The 12,621-nt window shown below is 35.7% G+C and overlaps 1 protein-coding gene across 1 annotated transcript; it reads left to right on the top strand.

Moving 5' to 3' along the window:
- Positions 1-739: 739 nt before the first annotated feature.
- On the top strand, positions 740-9,538 carry LOC101302546. Its single transcript, XM_004296932.1, has 12 exons — positions 740-962; positions 1,288-1,429; positions 1,974-2,069; positions 3,093-3,169; positions 5,281-5,360; positions 6,302-6,362; positions 6,706-6,773; positions 6,901-6,982; positions 8,027-8,110; positions 8,196-8,273; positions 8,668-8,787; positions 8,975-9,538. Exons 1-12 carry the CDS (start codon positions 795-797, stop codon positions 9,149-9,151), a joined length of 1,233 nt encoding a protein of 410 aa, XP_004296980.1. The 5' UTR covers positions 740-794; the 3' UTR covers positions 9,152-9,538.
- The last annotated feature ends 3,083 nt before the right edge of the window (positions 9,539-12,621 follow it).

The following is a 12,621-nucleotide window of genomic DNA, read 5'->3' on the forward strand; positions in this document are numbered from 1 at the left end:
ATAATCAAGCTAATAAATAAGGTAAAAATTTAAGGGTCGGGATGTGACATGAAAAGCATTGGAATGCAGCGTTGTCTCTCCGATTAAGATACTTATTAGGGGGAGCATCACATGATCGAGTTCTCAATGAAATATTTGGTGCGTTGTACTCTTGTCTCCTTCAACCAAGGTTCAGTTTTTCCCACATGGTTTTTGTTACTTGGCAAGGTTCAAGGCAACACCATATGCACCTTTCGGCATGTAGACACGCGACACAAGGAGGAGTGTTTTACGATATTTCATATGTGTGCTTTGGTCTTATGCAATCAGGATATGTAGTTAGATAAGACGATGTATTTTTTATTATTACCATATTGATATTTTGTAATTCCCTATGTCTCTCGTTCTCTATAGTTTATACTTGATCACAAAACAATTTTTAGTTGATTTTAATTGCCAGAGATCTTTTCTCCATTTGACTAAAAATGTAGGCTAGTTTTGAAACATAGACTATGATCTATGCAGTTTCTTTTTGACACTATCTAATTTCTTAAATAACACAATTCATAACGAATATGGACATTCGATGTCTAGAAGCTTCTTCGGTTTATTTTTCTTATTTTTTTATTTATTTTTATTTCTAATCCTTCCACTCAAAGAGAAAAAAAAAAACCTTTCAAAAAAGAAAAAGAAAAAAAGACAAACAAAAAAACAAAAAAACAATATAAAAACTTCGTTGTGTCTTTTCTGATACGAAACACTCTTATGTTGTGTTGAGCTCTGGAGTCATTCAGTCGGGGCACATTGTCGAATCAATGGCGGGCGTATCTCTGAAGTGCGGGGACTGTGGGGCTCTCCTCAGGTCTGTCGAGGAAGCCCAAGAGCACGCCGAGCTCACCTCCCACTCCAACTTCGCCGAGTCCACCGAGCCTGTTCTCAACCTCGTCTGCTCTACTTGCGGCAAACCATGCCGATCCAAAACTGTACGATTCCCACCCACCATTTTTTTTCTCTCAAGTTTTGATCTTTCGGCTTTTATATTGGATTTTCTCTTCTGGGTCGGTTGAATTTGAGTTCAATTTGGAAAACCCAATATAATGTTGTTGAATTGTTAGCGAAGTTTGAATCTTTATGAAGCGATATAGTATTATGTAGTATTGGATGAGTTTGAGATGTTTGGTACTGGATTAGAGAATTGAGTTGGATGATATGTTTGTGTTCAGAATGTTGAAAGCTATTTGTTTATTGGGGAATAAAGGAAACTAATTTAGATGGTTGTTTGCGGGTTTTGCATGTTTGATCATGAAGGAAAGTGATCTGCACACCAAAAGAACCGGGCACACTGAGTTTGCTGATAAGACTGCGGATGCAGCAAAGCCGATTAGTTTGGAGGTTCCGAAGGTGGCTTCTTCGGAGTCTGAAGATGTTGCTGCACCTAGCCAGACCGAAGGTACTTTTTCTTTTTAGTTAAAAGTATGGTATATTTTATAGGCTTTGGGGAGAATCATGAATCTGTTGCTTGGGTTTACCAAACGATGCTTCACGGTGTTTTGGCTGTTTGGAACTTCTTTGATTATGCAATTTGTACTTTCTTTGTGCCCTTTTGGCATGCCATCTTGGTGTTGTACAATGGAGTTAGGTTATTCCTGAAGGATTACAGTTGTTTCTTTGTAATAGCTGAAATTTTCTTACATAGGTATCCTTTTACATTGGTGTAATTTTCAATGTAGACTGTGGGTATGTTAAGAGCCTTACCTCAATGTAGACCTCTTTAACTGTTTAGCAGTGTGCATCATTCTTTTCCCTAGTTAAGGTATTTCAACACATTGTTTCCTTAAGAGTCTTTTCACCATGCATCATTCTGTTCTCGTGGTTGTTTCTTAAGAGTCTGTTAGAACTTCTTCACTAGGAAGGCTGTCAACTCTTATGCTTTTGTGGGTCTGGTTCAAAATTAATGGTTGTAACTGATCTAATCATTATTTTTTTCCATCTAGAAATGGTAGTTCCCGAGGTCGACAAAAATTTGCTTCAGGAACTAGAAGGAATGGGATTTTCAATAGAGCGGGCAACCCGTGCCCTTCACTATTCTGGTGAGCACTTTAAAAGAAATAATCATATATTTTCTTTTATTAAATTCCATTAACTTTTCATTGATGGGAGCTTCAATATTTTCTTTTGCCTGGTGGCTTTGTGTTCTTTCTACTTTTTCTGTGTTACATGATGATGTTGGTTGATAGTGGATGCTAACAATACTTATAATTGCTAATTGAAACATCGAAACCAATGAGAATCAACTGTTGGTATTACGAGAGTTTTCTGTTGTTTTATTTTAATTTTTCTTGTGGTTTGATATCAGCAAATCTTCTTGAACAAAATTCTATGGTCACCAACGAGGGTTAGTTGAAATCCTCAGGCTTGTTTCCGTCCCATATGGTCTTGAATTTGAACCCTCTCACAGTACCTACCTAGCTATTTGCTAGAGTTTCCTGTCTCCTAAAGATTGTAGGGTTTGGTGGGAGGCCCCAGTTTCGAGTTGGGGTCAATGTGTCGGTTTGGGAGATTCTTGGGTTTCAAACATAGGAGAAAGGAAAAAATACTGTCAAATGATAGAAATGCTATAGCATGATTTAAACCCTTGCCTTTCGAGCTTATTGATTTATCTGGAGATCTGTTTTGATGTTCCTCCTCATGTTTAGACCTAGCATCAATTGTTTATAGTTGCTACGGTTGTCCTTCCTATAATGATCACAAGTGGATTAAAACATATTATGTTTAGAAAGAAGAACTAGACAGAGAAGTCTAAGCTGTCCATTTAAGATAGAAACTCTAACCAGCATCAGAGGAAAGCACCAGAAGAACTAGAATTCATAAAATCTTTGCTTAATGTATCTCCTAATCCTTTTTGTTCTAGTTTTAAATGATTAATACAAAGCCTGGCTGAACTGTTAAAGCAATAATTAGCATTCAGCTACAACTGGAATTTTATTTGGTAAAACTTGCAAGTTGTATTCTGGTGTTGTCTTTATGTCAGTTTTTATTATTATTATTATTTTTTTACTCAAGTGAGAACTTTCGCAGTTTTCTCATTTTATTCGATATTGGGTTTTCTTTAGGTAATGCTAGCCTGGAGGCTGCAGTCAATTGGGTAGTTGAACATGAGAATGATATGGACATTGATGAGATGCCTATGGTAAGTTACCTTCATTTTGATCCTTTGATATGAATTCTCTCTCTCTCTCTCTCTCTCTCTCTCTGTGCACAGTGGCAAACCCATAGCGGAAAAAAAATTGGTATGTGCATATATCGCTGATGGCAAGAAAATATCTTCTACACTCATAAGAGTATCTATGATCATGAAATATAGTAATTGCTATTAATACAAGATACAAGTAAACTTGCTATTAAAATAATTTGTTGGAAATCCGACACTTATGGTACTGAAAATGTTGCCTGTGTTATCATCCCATGAGCTGCTTCTTTGTTTGCTTGCTATAGTGGTCTCCAACAATGTCAGATGTTATGAGATGACTTTGTTGCTAGTCCTTGAGGTGCTGTCTATTGAAATGGAGTGGGATATGTAGTTAGTTATGTGACTTTCATTTGCCTTGCACACAAAGAGTATGTTGAAAAATTGAAACTGGTATCCTAGAAGTTTGGTCTTGCACAAAACTTTGAATGAGGTGTCGGTATTGAGACTGAGGGAGGCTTTGGGAAAGCGCTTTGATTCCAAGAGGCTTTCTTGTGAATTGTAGATACAGTCTTGGTTTATACAAGATTGTGGAGAATATATATGATTGGGGTGCGTAGCTTGTTAACTTCACTGGACTCTTTGTTATGATTAGAGAAATTTGATGGGGATCTTTTGAGCCTCAGGGGTCTTAGCTCTTTGGTAGGAGAATCTATATTCTCCTCAAGTGTTTTGCAACTTCACTGGTTAATGACACAATCTACTAAGAATGTCAGAATCTTATTAGTGATTCTGGTTTTTTATGAGTTGCTTGGGATTGTAAGTCGAAATTGGAAGTTAAGTTGCAGGAGTTACTTCCTAAGAGAGTAAGTTTTTGCAAGTAAGTGAAGCATTTTGGGCATTTGCCTTGGACGTAATTGGGTCTTCCATTAAGGGTGAAAAGAAAAATTCTAAATGAAATGATTGGATGTTGAAGAGAGCTGTTTTGTCAAGTTCTAGGAGCTTCTCGTGGTTTGGTAGTTAGTAGTAAGTTTCTCCATTACCTTTTATTTGGAATCCCGAATACTGTATGTGGTTTAGAAAAGAAAGTTAATGCAAACAGTTTTGTGGTTTGGGGAGGCAAAATGGTTCACGTGAGCTGGGAGCTATTGTCTTGGTTTAGAGGTGTAGGATACGTTGGGAATTCAGTCAAACAGAACAAAACTCTTATTAGAAATAATCATGGAGTCCCTCGAGAAGGATATTTGGTTATTCGCTTTTGAAAGCAGACATGTGGGGAAACTTGGTTTACAGGCTAACAAATTCAGTATTGTGTTTTTCGTGTCCCTAATAAATTCTGTGTTTTTGGAGCCAATACTTCTTTCGTTTTGATTTTGTTTTGTACTAAGAATGTAAAGTTATGTTCATCCGTAATAAATAAAACTTGGCACCTTCAAACATTGGGTAATCTTTTATGTGATTGAATCCATGGTAGATTGATTTGGAATGCTAAAATACTTTTTAAGGCACAAAAACTATCATCAATTTTGTGTTTATGGAAAACTAAGCTTTTCTGATGTAATCAAAGGAAAAGGTCTAACTTTTTCATATCTCCTGAAGCAACATGGTTAAAGTGCCCATAAGCACTAATCACCCTTTTCTACACTGCGTTAACTTGTAGAACAAGATTTTTTGAGCAGGTTAGGTGGTACAAGTGTGTTTTTCTTTTAGAAGAGGAAAAGCTTGGGACTACAGTGCTGTATAATGGCAACTTTTGGGTGGTAGAGCAATCTAAAGTCTCTGAGATTATATAGTGGAAAATCTTATTAGACTGTAGTCACAGTACTAATAGTTATCAACTATTACTCTCTGAGTTGAGATAACAGACAGCACAAGATTTGTCATCTATTACTCTCTGAGTTGAGCTGGTGCTTTATTCTCTATATTGTTAGATTAAAAGCTGTTCTGCTGTAGTTTATGTGTCTCCTCTGTATCATTGTATTATTTTGTGTTTTATTTTTTCTGTTAGATGAAGTTGTTAAGATTGTTAGTTAATCAGAGTTATCTTTTGTTGCTGTGGTCAGAGAAAGATACCTTGAGTAAAATCTAAACCTTGCTTGTTTCTATGCTCTCAGGTACCAGTCAACTCTAAAGTTGAGGCTCCAAAACCTTCTCTCACACCAGAGCAATTGAAAGCCAAGCAACATGAGCTTAGGTAAATGCTTCTATGCATTATGAGTGTCATTTTTGAGATCATTTTAGCCATTACATCATCTTGAAATGGAAGAATTTGATGATGCTAGTTTTTGTCTGTCAAGGTATTTATCTCCTTTTTTATTTTTGAACAAGTTTTTCAGTTTCCTTTTGTGACTCCACATTAATTTCAAACTGAAGCTCCATTTCCAGTTTTCATTTTGTATCTGATAGACAATTTGAAGCTTCTTTTTCCCTAGGATGAAAATCGGATTCTGCAATGGTACTTAATAAAATAATAACCGGTTATTGTATCGTGAAGAAATACTCATGCTTATCAAATGCATGGGTATAAATACTAGGATATAATGTAATACGTTTTTCTTCTGGTCTTGCTTGTATTTTATTTTTGTTTTTTCCGCATATGAAATAAAGTTTGGTAAATAAGAATTCAGTCTGGTAAGCAATGATGGTTTTTTTTTTGGTAAAGATGGTTGGGACATTATGATCTTTTTCATTGATAAGATGAACATGTTGTTGAGCTCCCCATCTGTGTATGGCTTTTAGTTATTTAAGTGTCTATTCAAGCTTGCTTATTTAACACCACACATTCAACTTCTTGGGAATGAGATGGGTGCTTTGTGATGGCAATGTTTACTCCAATTGAATTCCAGATTTAGAATGTCTTCATGTGATTCCGTTTATTGACTGCTGAAATTGTGTACTTCCAACATCTGGATATGATCTCAAATGGTCTCTATGTTTGACTTTATATTGTATTTATGGTATTATGAGATAAATTCCGAGCCTTTTTCTGTAAGATCCTCTATGCTTTAGGTTATGTTTTTATTGATAATATTGTTTTGGGTCATACTCATGTTTGAAAATTCGTTAGTTCTTCTTATTGCTTTTTAGTATTTAATATTATTGTCTAGTAAAGTTTTTTATTCAATGAATCTGAAGGGAGAAGGCACGGAAGAAAAAAGAAGAAGAAGAGAAGAGAATGGAAAGAGAAAGAGAAAAGGTACTTCTAAAATGTCTTTGTTGTTTATTCCCTCATTACAGAAGTAAATTCAAATTTTTCTCATTTCTGAGCTGCATCCGTGTGGTACTTCCATTGTGAAAGAGCTGCAGTCCGATTGTAGAGAATCTAGTTTTTTCCTCCATTTTGTACTGTTTGTTCACGTGTTATAATCTAAATAGTATGTCATTACATTCTCAAAAGGATATGCAGTTTTGAGAAATAAATAACTGAATTTAAATTTTTCCATAACATTGCTCATTGAATGCGTTCATTTTTTCATTTTTTTGTTGTCGCCCTGCATCAAGGAGAACATATTTGATGATTGATTCCTTTGTTTTTGCAGGAGAGGATTCGAGTGGGCAAGGAACTCCTAGAAGCGAAGAGGATAGAAGAAGATAATGAAAGAAAACGGTTTATCTTCTCCCACTACATCTTTTGAATTATATTGTGATTGTGGCTCAAACTACCTTAAATGATCTTCTTACGTTACTTGCACGCATCTTCCATCGGGATGGAAATGTGCTTTTTTCTTTACTAGGATTTTGGCCTTAAGGAAAGCTGAGAAAGAAGAAGAGAAAAGAGCCAGGGAGAGGATTCGTCAAAAACTGGAAGAAGATAAGGTAGATAATCTATTTATAATCAAGTTTAATCTGATCTTATCATACATGCTATTCTTAGATTTTGGTTCTTTGACTATTCTCCTAATGTATTACTCTAGCAGAGTGGTAGTGAAGCTCACCAACAGTATGTCTTTTATATTAAGCTTGTGAAGTGTACCTGCAGAAGAAAACTTTATTCGATATAATAAACAGAAAAACAAAATAGGGGGGATAGTTATTTTTTGTTTTTTGTTTTGTAAATTCCTAGTGTTAACGAGGGCATTGAGAGAAAAAGAAGAAGGTAGATTTATGAGGGCATTGAGAAAAAAGATTTATGAGGGTATTTAGCCTAGAAGCTCACTAAAAGTATGTCTTTTATATTAAGTTTGTGAAGTGTACCTGCAGAGGAAAACTTTAGTCGATGTATGAAACAGAAAAATAAAATAAAATAGGGGGGATAGTTATTTTTTGTTTTTTTTTTTGTTTTGTAAATTCCTAGTGTCAACGAGGGCATTGAGAAAAAATAAAGTAGATTTATGAGGGTATTTAGCCTTGTATGAGGCATGTGTGACTTCATACTGAAGTTTTGACCTATGTTGCATATGGAGTTTGAATTAATTTGATATAATAAAGGTGTTTCTTTGGGTTCTGAAGGAATTCATCAACACGATGAAAGTGATATTCTAGGAGGAGCATACATACCTCTTATGATAACAAGGAGAGGACTAGTGTAAGGAGATTTTTTTAGTGAACTTTATGTGCTCCATGTGTTTTTAGAAGGATTAACTACTGCAGTTTTTTGTTGCAACGAATTGGGACAAAGGAGATACCGACATATCCATCTGTTTGAAAGTTATGAAAAATGCTAACATCTATCATCCTAGAATATATAGGAAGAAGTCGCTTGTTAATTATCAATGCCTTCCAACTAGTTTCTTCTTACATCTCAATAAACAACTGAATTTTTCATTCCCCTTCATGCACTTCTTCCTCTTCTTTTTTTTTATTTATTTTTTTATTCTTCTATTTCAATTTTAATGGGCAAGTCTTTATCTGTCTTCACAGGCAGAAAGGAGGAGGAAACTTGGTTTGCCACCAGAAGATCCTTCAACTACAAAACCATCTGCTCCGGTCGTAGAAGAGAAAAAGGCATGAGCTTCTTTGTATATGTTATTTGACATTGCTGACACCTGTACTGATCAACTTCTCTGGGATTGTGGTATCCAAATTGCAGATGTCATTGCCAGTTAGGCCTGCTACTAAAGCAGAGCAAATGAGAGAGTGTTTGCGATCTCTCAAGCAGAACCATAAGGTAAATAATAGTAAATTATTATACCAATAATTCATTTAAAAACAAAACAAAACAAAGTAGTTATGTACCACCTTATTTTGTAGTGACTTTTATGTGTCTGGCAAATTTTGAGGGGGTTGCCTTTCAGAGTAGATGGTTCTCCTTAGTGTTAACTGTTTAAATGCTTTTAGCAAAATGATTCCTGCGTTTATATAAATTTATACGGCACCAATGCTAAACACTGTTAATCCATGATCCTCTGCGCTGTTGTTTCTGTATAAATGAGAAAAATGAATGCAAAATGATGTTAAAATGGAAAGAATCACAGTATTATGCTGAATGTTTTGGTGTGCTTTGCTGCTGAGCGACCTTGCTTATTTTTTTTTCTTATTTTTTATATTTTCTGTTTGTCTAGGAGGATGACGCCAAAGTAAAGAGAGCATTCCAGACTCTTCTAACTTTTGTAGGGAATGTTGTGAAAAATCCTGATGAGGAGAAATTCAGAAAAATAAGACTCACTAACCAACCTTTCCAGGTAGATATACTCTGTAATGTATATTTCACTTTTTTCTTTGTTTTTGTATGATTTTGTGCTTACTACACATTGTTTTACATTTTGAACTTCTTAAAATGATATACAGTTAGAGTATGCTTCTACCCCACAGTTTGTTGTAATCAGTTTTCTATTGTCTGGTCATAACTGTGATCTCCTTAACTAACAGGATAGGGTTGGTTCATTGACGGGAGGCATTCAGTTTCTTGAGCTGTGTGGATTTGAGAAAATGGAAGGTGGTGAGTTCTTGTTTCTCGCCCGAGACAAGGTTGACATGGCAGTACTCCATTCAGCTGGGTCTGAGATAGACTCTGCAATAAAGAATCCCTTCTTTGGTGTTTTGTAAGGAAAAGATGTGCATTATACATGTTGAGGTGAGGTTGAATGCTTTGGTTTGTTGATAACAGAAATGTTTAAAATTGGTTAAACTTTGATGGCATTCTTCCTGGCAACTTCACTCCAAACGGATTGTTTATTGTTTGATGATCTTTTGTTTTCCAGTTTTTATGTTTAATGAGGATTGCCTCTCCCTAGGATGATGGGAGATGGGAAGAAAGGTTTATATTTGGGATCGTTTTCATAGAAATAAAAAGATAGCCATATCGGAGAAAGAAAGATGACCACCTATTTTTATTTTCTCCCATATGAAACAGGCCAATGAGGTGTAAATAATATTTGCATTTTTCATGGAAATGTAACCGGTTGTGGTGGTTCGAATTGACTTGAATGAAAATTGTTTTCTTAGGTTGAAATGTATGAACAATTGGTTACTGAAGCATAAACATTCACAAAGAACTATTGCCTGAGACTGAAAGTAGCAGAGATTCAACAAAATGTTGATCCCCCTTTTCATCTCCGTCGCATTCTGGTTCATTGCCCCTTTCCCCACCTCCTTGAATCTTCTTCCCTGTGATTAAATCGTAGCTGATGATCACATCGATGGAAGGACTGATAGCCAGAGTTGTATTACCGGTCATTCTATTATTTATGATTTAGGTTTTTACTCGATCATTTCCAGAGTTACATTATTCCTCCATTCATATGAAGGCCCCTCTCCTTCAGTCTTTCATCTCATATCTGGCATCCAAAATCAACTCTAGGCTCAACGAGACGACAACAGAGTCGAATTTGCAGGGTAGCAACAAGATCATAAGCTGAAGCATTGGAGCTGGTGCAATCTGAAAGAAATTCCAACTACCGTTTCTTCCGCTCCAACTATATGCACTCAAGGGAGTGCACCTCCTATGAAAGGAGATCACTGATTTGATGTTTCCCTCAATTTAAAACATTAACATGCACAGGATCTAGAAACAAAATGGTGTTACCTGTTGTTAGAAGAGAGAGAAATTAACTTCACGTAAAATCCTCAACGTTCCAATTCTGCATTTAACTTCAAAATTGCCATCTTTGCTGGAGCATATCTCTCAGAGTTTGGATAGCTATACATCACTTTTATCTATTTTTTTACACATTGTTAATTAATTAATACGTAGTTATTCTTTGCTTTAGTCTATTTTTACTTTATGTTTTTAGGGTGAAAGCATCTTCGTTAGTGATGGGGTTTGTCGGCTCACTTGAGACAGGACTTTACCCTATTTGAAGATGCCGAAAATACTTTATATTTGATGATTTTCCAAGAACTGAAGCACACAAAACCCATTCCGGGAAGGGGAAGAGCATCAGGCTACTTCTGACGAGGTAAAGTCTTTTCCAATAGTGTTATTTGATTTATTATAGGACTCGTTTAGAGCAACTCCAATCATATAATCAAAAAAAATGGTTAAATTTAAAATTTGACAGCTTACGTGGATTTGACCATTTTGATAAAACCCCACTCCAATCATGATGTCAAATTTTGATATTATTTTATTGTTTTTTTTAATCTTTGAGATAGGTAGAAGATAGAAATGAGAAGTAGAAGAAGGAAAGAAGGGAGAGAGAGGAGTGAGAAACTAATAAAATAAGAAATGACAATTTGAGTCGGCTGTGGCAAGTTTGACACGGATGAAGGCATAGTCAAATCCACGTGTGTATGGCTGTTTGATTGGAGGAGAGTTTCTGCTGTCAAAATTTACCATTGCACTCTCCACTTAGGATTTGACCATATGGTTGGAGTTGCTCTTAGTCTCTAGCTATCGTTACCGATTAATAAGCCAGTCATGGAGCTTAATTCCAAAAAAAGATTTTATAAGAGGCAAGGGTGATCAAAGATCGTCAGTCATATCCTTCTTCCATATGCATGTTTTCATCTGGTCTGGGAATTCCATTTGCATATTCTACTGGCGTTTACTTTATTATCTCATCCTTTTGATTAATTTCAGCCTTCCAAGTGATTCTTTGCTCGTTTATTTCTTTAATTAACTTGTTGTTTATGGTGATTAATTTCTTAGATTTTCTCTCTTGTGGGCAATATATCAATGTTCAATGCATGGTACTTTCATGTAGATCCATCGATCGATCAATTAAATAAACAGCATGCATGTCTTCCGTTATAGATGGAAGATGAAAGATGGGAAGAATTAGAGGTTGACTGTTTGATGAATATATATTTCAATGAGTAGGAATGGAGTCACTACTCATGGATGTGCCTTTCGTATGAAATAAAAAAAAAATTACGAATAAGCAAATTAGATTCTTGCAAGCCTATGTTTCGTAATCGGAACCGCCTAGGGGCCGCCCAGCCCACCTAGACGGCCGATATCCTCCCTCTTGCCCATAACCTTCGAATTGCCCAAAATCGAGTCGCACAACCATCTTTTAGCACCTAGGCGCCGATTTTTAGAACCTTATTTCAAGAGTCAATAGTCTCTTACTAAAAGGCTGTGATATATCATATATCCTAACAACGAACCTGTCACTTCGCCTTTGTAGATTTAATTACCTGCTCTAAATGCTCCGCATTAGTCTTTTGGGCTACATCATGGAAACGCTTTAATAATATTGTAGTTTGTGGTAATTTAGTATAGAGATTTTTCAAGTGCCTGCCCCCTAGGATCACGTACACAAGTCTGTTTTGATCTATAAAAGGTGCCCTAAGGATCGGCTCCCATATCGCGGCAACCGATTATCCGGACGTTTAACACTCAACTGGACTTTGGATTCCTCCATTCTATAGGTTTGGTAACTTCAATTTAGGGTTTAATCGTTTTCAGTTTAGGCCTACTGCTGACTTATTGACGACGACGTTCTGCTGTAATCTAGATGTGTAGGTTACTGCTAGGTTATATGAAGCGAGTAAGAAGCGACCTCTTATTCAAGAGTTTAGACTTTACCTCTTACATGATTGACATTGATATTCGCTACTGTAATATGTAATCTTTTTTGTTATGATTCTTTGTCGATCAATGTTTTGAATTTGTTCCTTGCCATAGATGGTTTTAGTTCAGAGGAAGTACGATTAAGTTGGTGATGGTCACTCAGAGTTCTGAGTTCTTTTACACATTAGCATGCATGTATCTTATTTGCAGATAAAATGCTTTACCCAACTAACTACCTTTGTATGATTGATAAATTATAACTCCAGATTATCAATAACAGTTAATGGTTAAGCTGCATGTGTAACACATTCGAAATATGTTAAAAATAGTTCGAAATTCAATTTGATTCAGTTGTGAGTTCTTTTAGTGAAGGAATGTACTATTATATTATGAGACTCTGGTATCTGTTGTATTGAAAAGAATCCTTGATTGTTTTTTTTTTTTCCTTTGGGTCTTAGTTGTGCTTGCTTCTTAAGATTGGTATGTACTTTATCAAAATAAAATTGCCTTCACTCTTAGGTACTTTCTCTTCATTCCAAAAAAAAAAAAAAGAAAAAAA

The sequence above is a fragment of the Fragaria vesca genome, linkage group LG4 (genome assembly GCF_000184155.1).
Source record: "Fragaria vesca subsp. vesca linkage group LG4, FraVesHawaii_1.0, whole genome shotgun sequence".
Classification (NCBI taxonomy): Eukaryota; Viridiplantae; Streptophyta; class Magnoliopsida; order Rosales; family Rosaceae; genus Fragaria; species Fragaria vesca.